The sequence below is a fragment of the Elaeis guineensis genome, chromosome 5 (genome assembly GCF_000442705.2).
Source record: "Elaeis guineensis isolate ETL-2024a chromosome 5, EG11, whole genome shotgun sequence".
Lineage (NCBI taxonomy): Eukaryota > Viridiplantae > Streptophyta > Magnoliopsida > Arecales > Arecaceae > Elaeis > Elaeis guineensis.
The window spans coordinates 112,107,438-112,130,129 of NC_025997.2; the positions used below are offsets into that span (position 1 = coordinate 112,107,438).

A 22,692-nucleotide genomic window follows, 5' to 3' on the forward strand; every position below is an offset into this window, starting at 1 on the left:
TAGGTCTTCATTGCCCCCAAATCTTGGTGACCTTCTTATGTTAGTTCTACATTCGGACCTTGTGATATGGTTGCTCCTAGCCATTATTCCTCATTGATTGTGGCAATAGCAATGGTGACGGCAGCTCCCCACCATCTTGATCTAAGTTGATCGATTAATGGAATTGAGAGGCTAGAGCTTGGCCCAAGTGACATCAACTTGTATTATCATCAACATGAACTTCTTTTAGGCATTAACAAGTCACTTCACCTGGGCAGTAATCATAAGAGCTATATTTCTTTTTGCTTTGCAGTCATTGATCATAATTCCTTCCCGTCCTTTACAAATAGATATTTCGTCATTAATCCCAAAGGTATGATCTTTCAAGGATCATGTGATGGATATCCAAAGGAACTACTTTATGTGTCACATTGTCAATTTACCTCTTAGTCATTGTGAATTTAAAGATACACCTCTTGGTGATTTTTTGCTCGACATCTTTTGAATCCAATTAAAAGAGTAGGGATGTGAGTGAGGCTTGGTCAGCAACCCTAGCTTCTAAACCCGCCTTTAGGGATGAGGTTCTTTGGGCTCCTAAGATCTACAATAGCTTGTACCAAAAAAAATGGTCTATAATAGCTTCAATGATGCTCTATTGCACCTCAATCCAAGGATTTAAGTCCCGTCGGGATGGGGGCTGTCCCATCCCGTCGGGATGGGGGCTGTCCCATCCCGTCCTGTCCCTATGAGAATCTGGCACTTGGGATGGGCGCGGGACCCCAAAATGAGAATCCGGCCTTTATCCCGACCGTCCCGCCTTCTTCCTGGCCGGATCATGTGCCGGTACAGCTGTCCCGGTATGACTTGCCATGGGAGGGAGGAGCATGGGTGGGAGGGAGCCGTACTCACCTTTTTTTCGTTGCCGTCATCATCATCACTGGGAGGGAGGAGTCGGGAGGAGCATGGACGGGAGGGAGGAGCTGCTCGAGGAAGAGGAGAGAGAGAGGAACCATTCGGATCTCCGACGAGGGAGGAGCAGAGGGGAAGAATTGGTTTGTCGAAACCCTTGAGGTGGTTTTCCTCTTTTTCGGCAGCACGTGTGCACGTATGGGCCCCGCATGATGGGTTTGGTCCTTGTTTGGAGAAATTATCGCATGCACCAGGTGCAACTGAACCAGGGCAAATCGTGGAGCATATGCATGGTGAAGAGCGCGCAATCGAGAATTGATGAAATACAAGGGGTAGCATGGTCTGTTATTTGCCATGGGATTTGTGCGGTCCAATTGCTCCTGGTGCATGCAATACGGAGGCGTTCGAAGCCTGATTTCTTTATGCGGGCGTGCGCCTATTGGGCTTAAAGTACTCAGACATTTGTGCGTGACTTGGCTTTCACGTGTGATTTGACTATGTGCAGCCTTCACCTGTGACTTGCTTTGTGCACGGCAGCATTATTGGTCTTCACGGTATGATTTTATTGTGCCCGACTTGGTCTCCACAGCATCCAATGAAGCATCCAATGTGCCGTTTAATTCCTATAAATTATTACATTGAGCTTTTAGTCTCCCATGGCCATAGCATTCACCAAGAGTTTAAAGTGCAAGTTCCTAGGGCAGTGTTATTTTTGAGTGCCTCAGAATCTTATCTGAGAAAGAAGAGGAAAGGTGCCAGACATGGTGTTCCATACCGGCCCAAACTGACCGGTATACCCTGTACCGTGCTGTATCGGCGGAGAATCGATTCGGTTCAGACCGGTTTTTTCGAAAATGGCTTGAACTGGATCAAACCGATTGGTTCGGTATGGTACGGGCCCAAACCATTTGGTATCGGACGGTTTGGTTCGGTACATTGCGGTTTTCTTTCTTTTTTTTTTTGGCCATTGGGTGGGATTTTTTTGATTTTTTTATTAATGGTACGGGGCAGTATGGTATGGTACTATACCAACTGGCAATCGGCTCGGATTGCGGTACTGAGTCCGCGAATCTTGGCGCTGGTGGTATTTCTACTCTCACCTTATTTTTATATTTCATGCTTACCATCAAATAAAGTTTTTCTTATTTTTAGTAAATGAGCTGATACAAACGTGTGCCCAATGGTTTTACAATCAACTGATATTGGCACTAGATTTTGTAAAATTTCTTTAATGGTCTTGCATTTACCAATAATTTAAGCAACTCACGGTTGTCACTAGTAGGTCCACCCTCCATTATAGCTTTTTGATGTGCAGCAAGCATCTTATTTATCATAATTTTTTTTGTGATTCATTTTTGCAAATTCTGTTAGATGTTAGGGTTTGGCTATGAAGTAGTTAATTATTTAATCTTAATCATTCTATTCTGAGCCAACCTCTTATGTGGGCTTTGCTGCATTCATTAAAGACTATATCTTATGTAGATAAGCGATGATCTTATCAATATCCCCATAAAAAGAATATAATTTTTCTTTCTATTGTTGTTTTTTTTATGTTCTTTTAGTAATTTGAGGACATTTGTTGAAACTTTTTGATCCCATGTGATGTACTGGAGTATTTTGCTTGTCTTCAACTTTGTTTCATGTATGGAATTATGGATATATGCTGAATGTGCTGTGGATTCTATGTTTCAGTATCCCTATTAACTTGAGATGACAATCTTTTGATATCAAAAATATTAAATATCATAAATGGTGGTTTTTCTACGTTAATTTAATTACTAATATTTAATATAGACCTAAGGCCTTAGAGTGAGCTACAGACTAGCTGTTGGTGTAGACATCAAATGATAGAATTTCTCTAAAAACAACTTGACTACCTATAATAAATATAATAAATAATTAAACTAATTTTTATTAATTATAAAAATAGTTATAAATTATAAGATTATATTTCAAAAATTACAAAAAAATCTTAAACATAAAAATGGATAGATAATTGGATGTAATAAATATAATAAATAATTACGATAAACTTTAGTTATTATAAAAATTTTTAGAAATTATAAAAATATATCCTAGACCTAAAAAAAGATACATAGTGAATGTAATAAATATAATAAATAATTAGAAGAAATTTTTATTAATTATAAAAATGTTTAGAAATTAAAAAAATATATTTTAGAAATTACAAAAAATCCTAAACATAGAGATGGATAGGTAATTGAATATAATAAATATAATAAATAATTAAAATAAATATTATTGATTATAAAAATATAATTTAGAAATTACAAAAAAATCCTAAATATAGAAATGGGTAGTTAATTGAATATAATAAATAGTTAAAATAAAAACAATGTTAAAAAATTATAATAACTTTGGAAAAGTGTGGATATCGCATATGCAATTTAAATCCAATTTCTAAATACTCATAAGTTATAATTATTAATTTCATAATTTTTTTTAAACTAGATGGATCCTAATAGCAAGCAATAGAAGGATCTAGATATTGGGTGGCATTTTGGAAAAATGGGAAAGGATCGGCATCAATAGAAATATAATTACTGTGGATTAGAAAATAGTGGAAGTGGAGTCATCTGATTGAAGCAACACTTGGTGGGTGGCTTCAGTGATGTCAAAAAATGTCCAAGGGTATCTGTTGAGGTTCGAATGATGATGAGGGATCATCTGTAGAAAGAAAAGGAGGCAAAAACAGCATCCAAGGCTCGAAGGGAAGCATTTGATCATCGAACATCTCAATCATATGTTCATGTAGGCTTGGATGATGATGACGATTATTTTGATCCAGATGATTTAGAGGCAGTTCATCTACGGGAGCAGTTCATCTACGGGAGGCTATTAGGGCCTCTTGATAAGATCAATGGCAACATGAGGAGGTATTGAGACATAGAGCATAGTTTGGAGTTTGGACGTTCTCAATTTAAGAAGGGTGGTGGTTCTGGTGTAGAAGAAAGATCACGTTCACATTTACAGTTTGCTAGATTAGAGAGAAGTCAGTCTACGAGGATGGAATCATCTTCAATCAAGTCATTATTTGATGCATTTGGAAAGAAGACAAAGAAGAACTCAAGAGGTCCCAATATCCATGATCTAGATCCTACAACATATCCAGATCCAAAGTCAAAGCAACCATGAATTGATGACTATATAAATAAGGATAAGAAAAAATAAATAAAAAGGGCAATTGCTAATTGGTTTCATTTTAGTCATATTCCAGCATGGACAGCAGCAAATATGTACTTTCGATCGATGATTAGTACGATATAGAAAATTGATCTAGCTATTGATCCTCCTACACCCTATGAGATACATGGACCATATTTGCAACTGCAAGTTGCAGATATCAAATCTCGGATTGAAAATTATAAAAGGGAGTGGAACACTTATGGAGTGACATTGATGTATGATGGTTGGTTTGGGCCTACTAGGAGTATTATCAACTTCCTAGTCTATTGTGATAGGGTGACCATCTTTCATAATTCAATTGATGCTTTAGATAATATACATAACTCTAATTATATTTTGGGTTTAATGAGGGACGTAGTTGATGAGATTGGTGAAGAGTATATCATCCAAGTGGTCACAAATAATGGGATAAACTATATGAAAGCAGAAAAAGATCTGATGCTAGAAAAGCAACATCTGTATTAGACCCTTTATGCAGCATATTGTATATACCTGCTGATGAAGGATATCGGGCAGCTATCTAAGGTAAAATCTGCAGTAGACAGTGGACAAATAGTATTGAAATACATCTACAATCACATCTGGATACTTGCTCTTATGAGAAAACATGTACAAGAGGAGCTGCTTAGGTCGGAATTGATAAGATTTGCCACTAATTACATAGTATTGAAAAGCCTTCTTAGTAATAAGTCTAGTTTGAGAGCTATGATGACTTCTGATGAATGGAGGGCTTCCAAATATGCAAGGACTAATGATGGACGACGTGTTGAGGGCATTTTATTGAGTAATGATTTTTAGTATAGGTGATCTGAGGTGGTTAAGATGGTAGAGCCCTTTTATGTAGTACTACGGATAGTAGATATCGAGAAGTTTCCTCAAATGGATTATGTATCTCCCAAGATGTCTGTCTGTAAAGAAGAGATTATAGTCGCAATAGGACAGAAGAAAGTAGCACCATATTTGCGCATCACTGAGGACAGATGGGATACTCAAATGGGAAAGAAATTACACTTGGCAGGTAAAATTTGTTTGAATCTCAACTCTCACTTATCCTTTTATCAAACAAGCTATGAATATCTTTGTTTTTAATCAATGTTGTTCTTATTTTTCGTATAGCCTACTATTTAAATCCTAAATATCAGTATGACCATAATATTGCCTTGGATGAGGAGCTTCTGATGGCCTTGAGAAATGTGGTGTATAGGCGAGAAAGTGATCTGGACTTGGCTGTAGAAGTTATAAGTTGGAGATCTGGTACCACTTGTTGCAGCAGAAAGAAAGAAGAAATAAAAGAGAATCAAATATGTGCATCAGCTTAAGGTTTACCTCCACGGGGCATGCAAAGCTTCATTATGAAAGAAACAATTACAAGAGGAGATCACACTCTCAACTCTCATAAACTCTCTCTTTCAACAGGAAGCTCTCACCTCTCACCCCTTACGAAAGCTCCCAAGGAGATTTAGGCCTATCGTACCAGGGTCTTCTGGTGCCCCTAGATGCTTTCTACTACTCCAAGCCGCTATTTAGTCCGTTCGGATGCTCTCAGCCGCTACTCTGTGTTCCACAGGGCACTTTATGCCTCTCGACCTGTCTGCCCCTGATAAAGGGCCCAAATCCCAATCTGGATCGAAAACAGGGCTTCAAAAGGACCCAACTATTCTTTCTAGCCATTGGATCTCTCCCGCAATCTTCCCTAACCCTTGGATCGTCGCAAAATCATGCATCAATACATTTTCGGTGTCAGATCATGCAAACAAGGGCCATGCATCGTGATTTTTCGTGTATGGACCAGATCGATCCATGGCAGATGCATGGATTGCGCCATGTTCTTGCGGACCATCGTGGATCGCATGGAGAATTCAAAACTGGGCATGCACGTGCGCCCGTGCGCTTGTGCTAGCTTGTGCCCACCTGTGCTCACGCTGTGCTCCGCTCACATTGGGCCAGCATGCGCCTGCATCTTCAGGCCTCCGCACCGTCGTGTGCTACATTCTGGACTTCTCCGTATTTGGTCTTCACTATTGTGGATCGAATTTGAGGCGCCAAATCTTAACAATCTTCATCTCGATTCGACATTGGACCTTCATCTAACTCTGAGAGCTTCTGGATGTTCTTGCCCCTATGTCCTGAGGCAAACGCCTGACTGTTTATGGATAGACAAACATGGGAGTCGAGCCAGATCGCTTGATCCCATCTCTGTCGTATGCTGTGACTCGCCTGATTTAAGATGTACTTGGGATAGCCTCCTACGGCAATAGAAACTTCACCTTATGATATTGCATGTCATTCTCCTGAGTCTTCTGTCTCGTGTTCGATTCACTTGCTCTTGGAGCTCCACCTCACATTAAGCTCTCACTGGCTCCTGAAGCTCCACCTCGTACTGAGCTTTCTGTCAAGAGGTAATGTTCATACTTTCTTTCCTTCATTAAAACCTTACTGCCACGCATGACCTTCAGGATTCCATAATCAACTCTCCATCTGTAGCCGCTTGAATCCAGTCTACTTAGTGAAATTAGATTGCTCTTGAAGTTGGGTATATATTGAACCTCATCCAACTTTCTCACTGCTCCATCATGTATCTGTAAGCTGACCTTCTTATTGTCCTTGATCTCATAACTCGATCCATCCGGCAGATGAAATTGTCTTCACTGTTTTTTAGGGAGTTGAATAGCTTTTCTTTGCAACACACATGATGCAAACAAGCAGAATTTAAAATCCATTGGGGGAAGATGCAGATATCTCATCAGTCATCAGAAAAATATCTTTGCTTTCTTTCGTATCGTTATCTGCCATCACCGTAGTAGCCTTCATCCGATCTTTGAGCTGCGGGCAATCTTTGACTCGATGCTCCAACTCATCACACCGATAGCATTTGATCTTGCTCGAATCCCTCGGCTTGCACTTGGACTACCCACGTTGTGATCCTTTACTGCTTCATCTTCTGCCATCACCATCTTTAGTCATCGCCAAAGCTGAGTCGCCATATGAACTCAAAGCTCGATTCTTCCTCCTGAGAATCTTATTTTGCTGCAGTATTCTCATCCATCTTAATCGTGCTCTTTTCTACTAGAAGAGCAGTCACCAAGGACTCAAAAAGGAAGAAGTAATGCAAGCAAGACCAACACCCTGATCTTCTCCTCGATCTTCTCACCAACATTGAGGAGATCGGTGAAGATCTTTTGGAAGTTACTGAGATGCTCCTGCACGTTCTATCCCTCGCTAATCCGCAGTTAGTAGAACTGCTTTCAGAGGAAGAGAGCGTTGGTGAGTGACTTCATCATGTACATCTCCTTGAGCTTCATCCACATCGTCATCAAGGAAGTCTTGCCAAGCACATGGATCACCACATCATCCGCTAAGTACAAGCAGATCGTGCTCACCACCTGCATCTGGAGCTGCCTCCAATCATTCATTTCGATGGTAGTCAGCTTCTCTTCGCACAAGAGAACATCGATCAACCTCTGTTGGATGAGCACATCCTTCACTCTCGCTTGTCACAGGGAGAATTACTCTTCCCATCATACCAATTGATCTTCACCTTGATTGAGCCTAACTTCTCCATCTTATTTAATCTTGATCAACATTGCCACCACCTGGACAACCACGTGCTCTGGTATCACCCTAGCTCTTTGGTACCATCTGGCTCTGATACTAATTGTTGGAGATTTGATACCACTTGTTGTAGCAGAAAGAAAGAAGAAATAAGAGAATCAAATACGTGGATCAGCCTAAGGCTTACCTCTACGGGACATACAAAGCTTCATTATGAAAGAAAATAATTACAAGAGATCACAATCTAGACTCTCATAAATCTCTCTCTTTCAACAAGAATCTCTCACCTCTCATCCCTTATAAAAGCTCTCACAAAAATCCCAAGAAGATCCAGACCTACCGTACCAAGGTCCTCTGATGCCCCTGGATGCTTCTTGCTGCTCCAAGCCATTATTCAGCCTATTTAGGTGCTCTTAGCCACTACTCTCTATTCCATAGGATGCTCTATGCCTCTCGGACTGTCTGCCCTTGATAAAGGGCCCAAATCTCTGTCTGGATCGAAAATAGGGCTTCAAAAGGACTCAACTATCATTTTCAGCCATTGGATCTCTCCCGCAACCTTCCCTGGCCCTTGGATTGCATAAAATCACGCATCAGTGCATTTTTGGCCATCAGATCGCACAAACAAGGGCCATGCACCGCGATTTTTCACGCATGGACCAAATCAGTCCACGGTGGATGCGTGGACCATGCCAAGTCCTTACGGTCCACCGTGGACCGCATGGAGAATTCAAAATTGGGCGTGCACACACGCTTGCACTGGGCCACGAGTGCCCGCGCTGGCCTTCGCCTGCCCGTGCTTCCGCGCTGGGCCAGCGCATGCCTGCATCTTCGGGCCTCCACGCTGTTGTGTGCTGTGTTCTAGGCTTCTCCGCATTTGGTCTTCGTTGCTGTGGGTCGAATTCGAGGCACCAAATTCCAACATAAGTGAGGTAATAAATGAGTAGGTGCCTATCATAGTAGGATTGTTGATATATTTTTGAATTATACTAATTTATTGAAATTAAATTACCGTTAATGAGAAGTCTATATTATCAGTAGGAATATATTTAGCAATCAGCAGGAATCTAAATCCAAGAATATCTTATCAATATGGATCTAAATAGAGCAATCAGTAGGAATATATTTAGCAATCAGCAGGAATCTAAATATAGGCTGTATTTGTATAGGTTGTATTACTTTCTTTGGGGCTGTAGTATATTATTGATTATCCTGTTTTGTATAGCTGTTTGTATAAGCTATATTACTGTTTTTACTTTATTAAAGATCTCTATAAAGAGGCTTTCTGATCCCAAGGGGGACGGCATTTTTTGGCATCCCAAACCTTCTTCTTATTCTTGTGTTCTTGTCATGTTATTAGAGCAAAGGGCTTTTGAAACTGCTGCCCTCATCTAGAGGGCTTTCTGGAGTCTGCTGCCCTCATTCAAGGGTTCTTCTGCAGCATCTTGAGATCGTGGGAATCTGAGGCTTGGTATTTTTTTTTGAGAAATTTCTATTAGTTCATTGACTATTCCTGTTTTGATCTCTCTAGCTTTTGAAATCTTTGTTCCTGATGGATACCAACACCAAAACTGTAGCAATTCCTTTGTAATTTAATGGGAAAACCTACTTTTTGTGGGAGTTTCATTTAAGATGTTTCATTATGGGTCAAGAACTTTGGGCTTTTGTTGATGGAAATGAAGGTCAGCCTAGGGAAGATAAAGGAAATGAAAAAAAGTGAAACCATGGAGGAAAAACAATGCAAAAGTGATGAGTTGGATTGTGAGTTCTATTGAACCTCAAATTGGAATAAATCTGCGGGCACACACCACTGCTGCAAGTATGTGGAGTTTTTTGAAGAAGTTATATCATCAAGACAATGATTCTAGGAAATGCAATCTTGGGATTGAGATTAGTGAATATACTCAGAGAATAAGGACTGTTCAGGAATATTATTCTGGTTTTATGAACTTGTGGTTGGAATACAACTCTATCATATATGAAATTGTTCCTACAGAAGCTTTGGTGACGATTCAAACTTTGCAAGCCAAAAATATAAGAGATCATTTCCTCATGAAGTTAAGATCTGATTTTGAGACTGTTAGAGGGAATTTGACGAATCGAAAACCAGCAGCTGATCCAGATGAGTGCTTTTGGGAGGTTCTTCATGAAGAACAATGGCTTCTCTCACAAGGAACTGCAGATAATTCTAAGACTGTAAACAATTCAGATCTTGCCTTTCTTTCTAGAGAGCAACTTAGAACTAAAGATACCCAGCAGTTACAATGCTATTCATGCCAAAAACATGGACACACTCGAGATTGTAAGGAGAAATTCTGCAGGTATTGTAGGAAGGGAGGCCACATCTTGATTGAATGTAGGCGGAGACTTCAGAACCAAGGAGGAAAGGCATACCACACCACTGTTGGTTTAGCTGAAGAATCTTCTCTTGCCACACCTGCTGGTAATCACTCAATCACTACTGAATCAATTCAAGCTATGATTCAGTCTGCCGTCTGCCATGAGAATTTTAGGTAAAAATACTTCTAGGCCCTGGTTTTTAGAATCTGGAGCCTCCAATTATATGACATCCTCTTCACAAACCCTTTCTTCAATATCTTCTTACTATGGTCAATCTAAAGTTCACATTGCTGATGGAAAAAGTCTGCCTATTATGGGAATGGATAGAATTCAATCCAAAAACTTTAATGTTTCTGATGTTTATTTTGTTCCACAATTGTCCACTAACCTACTTTCAGTTGGACAGCTTGTAGACAATCATTGCAATGTAACCTTCTCTCCTTCTGGCTGCATTATTCAGGATCTGAACTTAGGGACAGTGATCGAGAAAGGGAGTAGGCATGGGTATCTCTTCACTGTGGATCATATATTCCCGCAACCCTCTGGTTTGTCTGCATCTCATGAAGTTGTGTCTAATAAATGACTACTTTGGCATCGTAGATTAGGACATCCACATTCAAATAAATTATTGTTAATGTTCAAGAAATGTTTGATTCATAATAAATCTGAAATTCCAAAGCAATCTCCTTGTTTTAGTTGTTGCCAAGGGAAGAGCAAAACTCTTCCATTTTCTTTGAGCAATCGTGTATCGCAATCATCCTTTGAACTTATACATTCTGATGTTTGGGGTTTGGCACCCATTATATCCTCTTTTGGTTACAAATATTGTCACATTCATCGATGACTTTAGTAGGTTCACTTGGATCTACTTCTTGCGTGCAAAATCTGATGTGTTGTCTTGTTTCAAAGCCTTTGTGTCGATGGTTGAAACTCATTTTGACAAATGTATAAAGACCCTATGATCAGATTTAGGGGGAGAGTATATATCAAATCAGTTTCAATTATTTCTTCAAGACAAAGGAATAACCGCTCAACGATCTTACCTCTATACTCAGTAAAATGGTCTCGCTGAGAGAAAACATAGACACATCCTTGATGTCGCTTGCACCCTACTTTTTGATACTGCAGTACCTCTAATGTTTTGGGATGAGGCTGTGAGGACTGCTGTGTTTTTGATTAATCATCAGATCTTGAAAAAATTAGAGAATGTCAGTCCCTACTTTAAACTTTTTAAAGAACAATCAAATTACAGAAGTCTTCATCCCTTTTGTTGTCTTTGTTTTGTTCACCTTCCTCCACTTGAATGTCATAAAATTTTTGCTCAAGCTACTCGCTGTGTATTCTTGGTTTATCCAGTGAATCAAAAGGGGTTCTGATGTTATGATCCTCACAATCAACGCATTCGAGAGTCCCGGAATGTCGTATTCTTTGATAAATATTTCTTCTATTCCCACCACCCATCATTATCTCCCCAAATCTCTTCCTCCATTGTACATTTATTTGACACAACTCATGAGGCAGATTCCTCTAGCCAATTCAAATGTGGGATGGTCTACAAGTGAAGGGATACACCCACTGAACCAGTTATTCCCAATGTCACAGGTGCTGGTCAAGCTGAACCTCTTAACCCTACTGTTGACCCTGATTCTGAACCTGCACCGGTCTCTGAATTTCCTTCACTTCCCAATATTAGGAGATCCACTCGCCCCACTCACCCACCTGACCGCTATGGCTTTCCATCCACTTCTACAGAAACATCCTTTCTCTCCACCTTGTCCACAATTTCCATCCCCAATGCATACTCTCAGGCTGTGAAGGATGAGTGTTGGCAATAGGCTATGGCAGAGGAGTTAGACGCTTTGGTCAAAACCAACACATGGGATCTCATTTTCTGTCCTTGAGGCATCAAGCCCATAGGATGTAAATGGATTTACACTGCCAAAATGAAATTCGATGGATCCTTGGAGCGCTACAAGGCTCGATTGGTCGCCTTAGGGAATCATCAAGAATATGGCATTGATTATCAAGATACTTTTGCCCCTGTGGCTAAAATGACAACTGTTTGAACTCTTGTTGCATTGGCTGCATCAAAATCTTGGCCTACATTTCAAATGGATGTCAAGAATGTTTTCTTGAATGGAGATCTACATGAGGAAGCTTTTACGAAACCACCGCCAAGATTGCCTTGCTATCACAAGACTTGACTTGTCGATTGAGGAGATCACTTTATAGGCTCAAACAAGCACCACGAGCATGGTTTACTAAGCTGTGACATACCATTCAGAAGGTGGGATTTCAGCAGAGCAAACAAGATTCATCCCTTTTCTTGCAAAGGTTTCCCTGTGGTCTTACTCTTATTGTAGTGTATGTTGATGATATATTGATCTCAGGTGATGATAATCTTGGAATACAGCACATCAAAGATACGCTGCATCGGTCATCTCAGATGAAAGACCTTGGATATTTTAATTACTTTTTAGGTGTTGAAGCCCATCGCACCGAAAAAGGCATACAATTGACTCAACAAAAATATCTGCATAATCTAATATCTCTTGCTCAGCTTCAGAACAGTCTCATAGTTGCCACACCTATGGAAGTAAATCTCAAACTTCGAAATGATGATGGCAATCTACTCGATGATCCTACCTATTATTGCAAACTTGTTGGGAGCCTCATTTATCTCAGTTTTACTCGCCCAGACATTGCCTATGCTGTGAATACTGTGAGTCAATTTATGACTGCTCCTAGGCATACACATCTTGCTGTTGTTCATCGTATTCTCCGCTACCTCAAGGGTACTTCCAACCGAGGACTATTCTTTTCTTCTGGGACCTCTCTGTCCTTGTCTACATATGCTGATGTCGATTGGGGAGTTTGCCCCAACACTAGGAGGTCCATTACTAGTTGGTGTCTTTTTAGGATAGTACTTGATTTCATGGAAATGCAAGAAGCAAGATTGGGTTTCTAGGTCATCCACTGAAGCTGAATATTGCGCAATGTCTGCTGCATGTTCTGAAGTCACCTGGTTGAGAGGATTGCTCTTGGAATTGGATTTTCCTTGCAATGAACCCACTCCCCTACATGCTGATGATACTAGTGCCATTCGCATTGCTGAGAATCCAGTCTTACATGAGCGCACAAAACATATTGAAATTGATTGTCACTACATTCGTGATGTTCTTAAGAGAAAAATTATTACTCTTCTCTACTTGCCCTCCAAGGATCAGATTGCTGATATTTTCACGAAGGCTTTCTCCTTTGATCGACATAAGTTTATTAGTAGCAAATTGATGTTGCAAGACTCTCCAGCATCAATTTGAGGGGAAGTATCAGTAGGAATATATTTAGCAATCAGCAGGAATCTAAATATAACAAAATCAAAGAATACCTTATCAACAGTGATCTAAATAGAGCAATCAGTAGGAATATATTTAGCAATCAGCAGGAATCTAAATATAGGCTGTATTACTATCTTTGGTGCTGTAGTATATTATTGATTATCCTATTTTGTATAGCTGTTTGTATAGGCTGTATTACTGTTTTTACTTTATTGAAGATCTATATAAAGAGGCTCTTTGATCCCAAGGGGGACAAGGCATTTTTTGGCATCCCAAACCTTCTCCCTATTCTTGTGTTCGTGTTCTTGTCATATATTGATTGGGTAGGGAAAAATTTTTCGAGAGAGGAAAGGGACCTTTGGAGAATAAGGAGCACATCGATTCATATCTACAATATCACCGGGTATTAATATGGGACTATTTTTTATTATCTTTACATCTATGTATAGTTGAGGACTCAAACATTTATATACATATGTATTATCTGAATGTAAGAGAGTGGTGGATCCAATGGGGCACATTCGCACCAAATCTAAGAAAAATTGCCATTCAAATTCTATCACAGACTGTCTCATTTAGTGGATGCGAGCGCAATTGAAGTACATTTGCCCTGATCCATACGAAAATCAAAAATCATCTAACCTCACAAAGATTAAGAGATCTGGTTTTGGTCCACTATCATATGAGGTTAAAGCTCAAGTATGTCAATAAGGGAAAAGAGCACAGACAAGATGACCCATTCAAATAGAATTTTGTTCATAATGAGGAGGATCTTATGCTGAGCTGGGTTGCATATTAGGAAGCACGGGATCCATCAATGTTGGATGAGCTAGGAGATCCCCCCAACCGTGCAAAATGATAGCACATGAAGTAGGGGTGCAAGATGTGGACCAATGGGCGGCTTCTCATTTATCCCCCATTCAGAGTGAAATACGAGATATTATTGGAGATGATGGTGGATCGGGTAGCAGGCAATCTAAGGATTCTGATCAATGATTTAATTATGGAATGTTTAGTTCAAGACATCAAACAAAAATCTCCTAATATAGCTAGGAAATTGGGACCAGTAGTAAAGGTAGAACAAGTCAACAATCAAAGGCCAGTCAGAGCTCGAGAGGGTGCCAGAGACTTATAGTTGAGGAGAGATATGCAAAGTTCAAATCAAAAGGGAAGGCAACAATTGATGCACTAGAGGCAATTAATGATGTGCAGGTTCAAGATGGTCATACTGAAATACCCGAGCCCTCAGATTTTGGATTGCCTAGATCATCTTGTGATAATAGCGATGAGAGAAAGAAGAATTGTTGCAGGACGTGACACAGGCTACAGATATTTTTAATCATTTTCATGAAGAGTTGAGAATAACTGAGGAACGTCGACGTCGGGCATATCCGGAGTTTATGGTGTGGATGCAGCAAGATGCTTTGAGAAGTAGGCTAGAATCTGAGCAAGCTAGGTCATCATCATCATCAATCAGAATAGGATCCGTTGGAGCATCAAATAGCCAAAGTGCATATCATGGCCTTTCTTTTTCTATGAATGATGCAGATGTATCCTCCTAATGGTCATATCTTGAGGAGTATTTTTTTATCCAGTATCCACCTTTATATGGATATTTTTTCGAACCACAGTTATGGTATTACCTCTCGTTATCCTAATCAAGGATGGACATTATCAAGAGGGTTATCGTGGACAACATCAGATACAAGATGAACAACAAGGATGGGCTCAGTATCAAAATTGGCATCATATTCAAGACCCCGATTATAAGCAGGATCCAGATATTTATGAGCATCATAGGCATTCCACCTGGAATTAGTAGTAAATTTGATATGTTTATGTTAAACTGATGAATCTATTTTGTATAATATTGAAATTATTAGCATATTCATATTTTCATATGACTAAACTTAAATTGTATGGATCGCAGCTTTTTCATCGAATTTTGACATTTTTGCTGTATCAAATACTTGTGGATGCGTCAATTATGAGAAATCTTTGCTTCGTAATCAACAAACGATCTTCAATAACCTAGAAAATTCATAATGCATTAGAGTGTTAGTATTAAATAGAACCGATCTATTATAAATATATCACTTTTAAAGTGCAAATATATTTAAATAATAAATATATCAGTAAAACTTCAAGATAAATTCAAAAAAAATATTATTTATATATATATAAGGGTGTCCCAAGTGCATATCGGGATGCCTGATTGGGATGGCCATTGGGATGGGGCGGGATGCGGGGTGTCCCATTCCGGGCGAAAATCGGGATGTCTCTGTCCCACGGGATTTAAAATCTTTCCTTAATCTTTAAGTGGAAGAATTCCTCTCGTGCATCTCATTCTGCTTCACTATCTTAGGTTTTTTTACCATCAAACTCAATTTTGATGGTCATAATTTTGCCATTAAACTCTCCATTGATTCTACAATGGTTGCAATAATTTTTTTCTGAATCCTAGATTTTTTCTTGCTCTACTTCCACTTCTGGCCTAGTTTTTAGCCACCTTTCTTGGGCTTATCACCCTTCATACCTATCCTGAGTCGATTCTCCTCTACTCTTATGATCTTCATGTTAGCTTCGTTGATGTCTTCAACTTTTAAGAGTTTTAGCTCCTTCTAGATGCTCTTGTCGAGGACGTACTTCATGAAGTCTACATAAGTATTGATGAAGATCTCGAGGGAGATGTTTGCTTGTGGAACTCAGCAATATAGTCTTAGATAAGTTGATCATACTCCTGCTACAAGTTTTGCCACTTAAGCCATCAATCTTCCTCATGGCCAATTGGATGGAATTACTTCATTAGGCTCTTGAAGTTTCTCCATCTAAGATTAGAGATATCCTTGTTTCTCATGTATGAATTCCACCAAGCAAGAACATGGCTAGAAAGCTTGAGGTAGGCAACAGCTACCTTCTAGATATTAGTATATCAATAGGAAATAAGTCTTTAACTAGTGTAATCCAGTTATCCAGCTTCTCTACATCAATAGTTCGATCATATATGGGGATCTTGATTTGAGATTCGACTTGATGGTATATCATTTTCTCCAGACATTGTAGACAGCTTTGCTACCAAAGTTGATGGTGCTTGAGTTGAAGAAATCACAAATCAAGATATGATCTCGGTTAGTGGGCAATCTTCTCTTTTAGCTGTGTAAGACATCCCTTCATCTCATCATTCCTCAAGATAGAATTATCTATACTCGCTTTTATCTACCAAAGTATTATCTATACTCGCTTTTATCCTTCAATTAATTCTCCAATGTACTTATGCTACTTGCACATCTACACCACAAACTAAGGCCAAAAATTTGATGCCAACTTGAGCCAATTAGGGAAAAGGAAGAAATTCTTTCAAGTTTCAACTTGCTTAAGGGGGGTTGCTATCTTGTCCATAGATTTTACATTAACTTGTCCATTATAGTCTTACCTTCTAATTACTTAAAGCAGTAGAAAAGTAGCATGCTAGTTCACCATAAACGACCTAACCAACACTTAAGACCCATTAAAAAAAAAATTAGGACAATGCTTTCTACCACCGGGAAATTTTCTTTAGCATATGTTTCCTGCATATCACTCATGCATTGTTTTCTTTACCCATTTCTAGTTGAAGGGAACCATGCAAAAATTGTTTGCATTTTGTTGTTATACCACATGGAGTGTGAAGGACTAGATATGTGGTAGAAGGCAATTATATATGTAAGTGTACTGGCATGAAAAGATCAGGCTCCCACAATAAACTACTATATGGTAATGTATAGAATGCAAATGCAGTTCTCTTTCTTCTTTTGTTCTCATTACGTCTCCTCTCTTAAAATTAAATTCTTTATATATATATATAATCTATATTATATAAATATGTATTTATGCATATGTATATATGTGCGCGGCGTGCCGGTGTGTGGGGGGGCACGTGCATGTGCATGTGCATGTGTGCTTGTGGGCATGGGCATGGGTGTGGCATGGGCATGCCTGCATGTGCGTGCAAGTGCATGTGTGTCCATGTATAGGCATTAAAAGATGAAGCTCCCACAATAAATTACTTTATGGCATATAAATTCAGGACTTCTCTTTTCTTCTTTTCTTATCACACATGTCATTTTCAATTTTTATGCATTTATAGCTAAATATGTACAGATGCTCATACAAACCTACATATATACATACGTACATATACATACATACATACATACATATATATGTGTGTGTGTGTGCGTGCGCGTGCGCGTGCGCGCATGTTTGTAAGCATTAAAAGATGAGTCTGCCACGATAAATTACTATATGGTAATGTGTAGAATACAAATCCAGGACTTCTCTTTTCTTCTTGTGTTTTCATACATGTGTCCTCTTAAATTTTCAATTTTTTATGCATTTGTAGTTAAATATGTACACATGCTTATATATAGTTAGCTGCTATTTTGTCTACAAATTTTGTAGTTGATGCTGTACATCAATCACTTTTGAAATTATGGTAGGAAAAAGAATATCTTTAAGTTGGCCCAAGGCGAGTACATAGCCCCAGAGAAGATTGAGAATGTTTATGCCAAGTGCGGCTTCATTTCTCAGTGTTTTGTCTACGGTAACTAACTGAATATTATCGGCTTATTTCTAGCTTCACATTGTATGCACATTAATTATTGTTTTCTTTTATTAAAGGTGACAGCTTAAACTCTTGTCTAGTTGCCATAGTATCAGTTGAGCCGGATGTGTTGAAGACATGGGCTGCATCTGAAGGAATCAAGGTGGATCTCCATTTCATCTTCTTTAAGTTTGTAGTAGCAAATATCATCCTTTCCTTCTTGACTCCCAGTTACCTACCTATTAAGTATTCTGAAATATGCAGCTTCCATGAAAATTTCCTTTAGCACCACACATTTCCAAGCATGAGAGGATTTGGTACTAGGATTTTACATTAGTAGCAATTTATAATAATACGTTTTAAATATTAATTGATTAATTACTATTGGATATTGTGATCTGATAAATTCGAACATTCTTTAATGGGCCTTTGTTGAATGGCTGAGTGGCTAATCCATTTTACCTTCTCCCTAAATCTGAGTGATTGAAGAAGGAAAGTCCTAGCAGTCAAGAATTTTGAGAGATTGGGAGGCCTGTAGTTCTATTATCCCAACTTTTTAAGGATACACTAAATCATATTTTTGTCAGAACTAATTAGCCTAGCTTCTATGCATAAGATCAACTCCTGCTTCCCTTGATCAAGCAAACTTTTCTTTATCTTCTTCCCCATCCTCATCATTGTCAACTCAGCCCATGCTAGATCTTATCAGACTCAAAAAATCCTAGGGCATCCAAACTGGCCAGAAAGTAGGGTAAGACCCTCTTTGGCATTAATTCTAAATTCCATTTTTTAGTTTTCTATTTTCAAAACACAAAATCTTGGCAGAAATAGTGTTTTGTGACCTAGTTTCTATTTCAGTTTTATGGAAGTCCCTTTCTAAAATCATGGATACTTAAAAAAGAATCTGGTTTTCAAAAGTTTTTGAAAACCAAAACCATTCATGGCCACCATCGCTGCCTTTATTGGCACCACCACCACCCTTGCTGAACCCTAACAACACCACGGCCACCACCATCATTGCTGCCATTGCAGCCAAACACAGCCACCACCACCCTTTTCGACCCATATCACCACCGAATCACCCAAACACTGCCTAAGCTGTTATTTAATTTTAGGGCTTCAGATTTTCATTCTTTGGTGAAATGCCTTGGCTTTACAGCCGCCATACTGTCAGCATTGCTGTCCTCTGTCTACTTTTAACCCCTCCTGAAAAATTCACCTATAACTCCTGGGTGATCAACATCCTTTGGATGGGTATGAGGGGTGAGAGAAATCAAGAAGATAGAGAGAAGAGACTAAAGAGTAGAGAAGAAGAAATTAGAGAGGTTTGACGATAGAGTGAGAGGGATAAGGGGAAACAAACAACTTTCGTTCTTAAAACTCGCATGAAATGTATGATTTAAGTCTATCTTTTTAGCTATTCCATACACTGTATAGCCTACCTGACTTAAGAAGCAAGTAACCAGATATGTTTTTTTTTTTTTTAAAGAAAAAAGTAACTTAGGGCTCATGTAACATGTAGGTCAAGTAACTGGATGGCCAAGTAACTAAAATCCAAATTACTGGAAAGCTAAGCATCCTAAGGATCATGAGTCTAATAAAACATTGAACAATCAACATCTAATACTTAAACAAATTCAGACAAAATGATAGTTTTCATATTTCAATATGCTCTATTGACTCTCCATGTAATTGGATTAGGAATTGATCATAATAACTTGTGCATCATGATCCTCACCCTTGACTTCATAAGGACTGATGTAAAGAACAAATTAATCAAATATTTTATCTGAAAGAAGGCATGCTTGTTCAGTGGGAGTTGGTTAGAAATTAGTCATTTTCAAAACACAGATGGTCAGATGTTGCGAACATAAGCTTAACATGAAGTTGGAATGTCATAGATTTATTCAAGGAGTTATTCAGAAAGCTTGGGTAGTCAATTTCCAGATTTCTCTGGAATGCAACTGAACTCAGGGCCTGTATAGTGTTGTTATTTTTGTGTTTTTGTTTCTTGACGAATTAGTGTAATACCATGTTGAGACGGATGTTGAAGATAGCATTTGCACAGAATTTCTGCTATTTCTTGCTTATATTTTCACTCTTTTATGGACGCAATAAATCTTTGCTAGCAAAGGCTCCATGGGTTTTACAAATAATTTAAACAACTACAGGATTTTATCATACATATCATTCAGTCAGTTCATTTTTCTTCTTAGGTTTCATGAAAACAAAAGCAGAAAACAAAACCAATGCCAAACAGACCCTCAAATATGCTATATGGTTCTAATTTTCAAGCATGAGGTTCCATGTCTAATTCTTGCAGTTCCATTCATCATATTCCATCAATGGACTGCTTAAATCTCAGTGCAACTTTATTCTTTCTTTTATGTTCACGAAGAGATGGGAAAATACTAATATACTTACTAGTTACTACTGCTCTAATTCTTTATTTCCAAAATGATTTTGCACATAAAAATTTTATGCTTGTTCAAATCAACATCTATTAGAAGCCTAGTTCTTTTTGGTTTATTGCATCAATCAGGTATTTGATCTTCTTTTTCTTTTTCTGTTTTCGGGGATGGTGGGAAGAGTACATCAATATATAAATCAAGTCTCTCTCTCTCTCTCTCTCTCTCTCTCTGTCACACACGCACACACACACCCCAAAACACAACACACATTTTTCTCATGCAACATCAATTTGTATCTATTTCAACCAACCCAAAATAGTCAAACTTTTTAATTCTATGTTTTTTCAACTTATAATTATATTAATATATGGTTGTATAAGTATGGTAACATACCGACTATATAAAAACAAAATGAAACCAAGGGATCTCAATTTTCAGATCCCCCATGCCAGGAAGTCCTTGACCGAACCATTAATAGATAATCCATGGTTATTTGGAAATTATTTGTATGAATTACCTGGTGCATCATCCATAATTGAGGAGGTGATGAGACTTGTAAATCAAACAGAAATGATCTATAAATGATCAAGAGAGAAACTGCCGTCAATTTTTGTTCAGGAACTTTCATGTACAAGGTATTTGTGCTTCTATTTGCTAGCATGTGCTGATCTATTGTCACCCAACTCCAAACACACAGATAGACTAATGAATAATACAAAATCTACATTTAAAGAGCTATTTGTTAAAGATTAAATTCTGCTATCTGATAGGATCAATTCTTTTAAGGGCCTGCTTGGATGATTCAACCTAAAATCTCATAGAGTTCATAGGTTGGGCTAGTGCAACTAGAAAAAGATCAGCCTGAGAATATACGCCTAGCCCAGGCTGATTTTTTTCTAGTTGCACTAGCCCAACCCATGAATCTTATGAGATTTTTGGCCCAATCATCCAAACAGGCCCCAAGGGGGGAAGCCTTGGCACAATAATGTGGTTGCTCTATTGTGACCTGCATGTCATGGGCTCGAAACATAGAAATAGCCTCTCCGCATGCAGGGTTAAGGATGTGTCCATCTGACCCTTTTCAAACCCTACTGTTCTGGGAGTCTCATGCATCAGAATGCCCTTTTCAGTAAGATAAGTTCTTTGATGTTATAGTGTGCTAAGCTTGCCTTTTTTACTTGTCAATTGTGCATGGTTCTACTTAATCTCAACCAAGAATTTTTGAAACAAAATAAAGATATTAAAATGCTTATGGCTGTGCGTCAAAGTGGCATTGAGAAAAATACTCATCTGAAGGAAGAAGATTTGGAGTCAAAATTGAATATTCCACAGAGAAAAGTTTATGATGAATTTCATGTTAAGATGTTCTTATGGATGCAACCTTGATCGAAGGTCACATGACCATGTCAATGGAAAACTAACAATTAGAACATTATCCAAAGGCCACTGAAGGACAGGAAGCAATGGTAATTATGTTGAGCATATATTCTTTGAAACATTCAAAGTTCGAAACACAAAATTGAATTCCACATTTTTGAATGTGGACAAATACAAAAAAAACTATGGAGGCATATAATGGAGGTGGACCTACTTGTTGGCCTTGAGGAAAAGGGTGAATGGCATCATTTGTGGCAAAGTAATAGGACCTCTGATGTTGTACCAAAAAAAAAAAAAAAAAAAGAAACTTTGATAGTGTGTCTAGGATGATGCCCTTCATGTTTTGGGCAAGGAGTGACAATTTCCAATTCTCTACATGATATCACTGTCATGGGCTACTTGTTTAACAAAATTGTAGATTATATGGATGAGTGCGCTTTATACCTCTCTCAATTCGTGATTAAAGGATAGGCGTTCCATTTATGGCCTCGATTATGCATATTGACACCCAGTAATGGTCAGTACAGTAACATTCCATATTATCTTGTGTTATTGTTTAATTGCAAATCCATTACTAACTGTTGGCAAATTTTCTTTTACTTTGTATTTCAGATTGTTTTAATTTTTAGATTTGGATCTCTTTCCTATAATTTGCATGCTAGAGATGAAGACTACTACTTATATTAGGCCTTGTCTTTCTCCCTCTTAATCTAGACACTGTGCAAGTCTTGGAAATTTTTGACACGTCTCCATGGTTGATCTGTACTTTGGTCAGGTTTTCTTGCCTTCTGACTGGCTTCTTAGTTTCGTGGTACCAATTTTAGAGGGTTGAAATTAGTTTTGGCAAATGGTCATATAAATCTGCTCAATCATTTCATGGTGGCTTGATGGGCAATCTCTTAATGAGGGGAAGTTTTTCTCGATGACAATGAAGAACCTCTTGCATATGCAGCTATGCATCCTAATTAATTCTAGTTCCTTCTCATAATATTTGAAC

At 38.5% G+C, this 22,692-nt stretch overlaps 1 protein-coding gene across 1 annotated transcript in view; it reads left to right on the forward strand.

The window, feature by feature from the left end:
• Positions 1-22,692, forward strand: part of LOC105032905 (long chain acyl-CoA synthetase 6, peroxisomal) — a 58,279-nt gene that overhangs the window by 34,801 nt on the left and 786 nt on the right. Inside the window, exons 19-20 of the mRNA XM_010907494.4 lie at positions 17,804-17,907; positions 17,985-18,070. Of these exons, the coding sequence (XP_010905796.1) occupies positions 17,804-17,907; positions 17,985-18,070 (190 nt within the window). The remainder of the gene's footprint in view (positions 1-17,803; positions 17,908-17,984; positions 18,071-22,692) is intronic.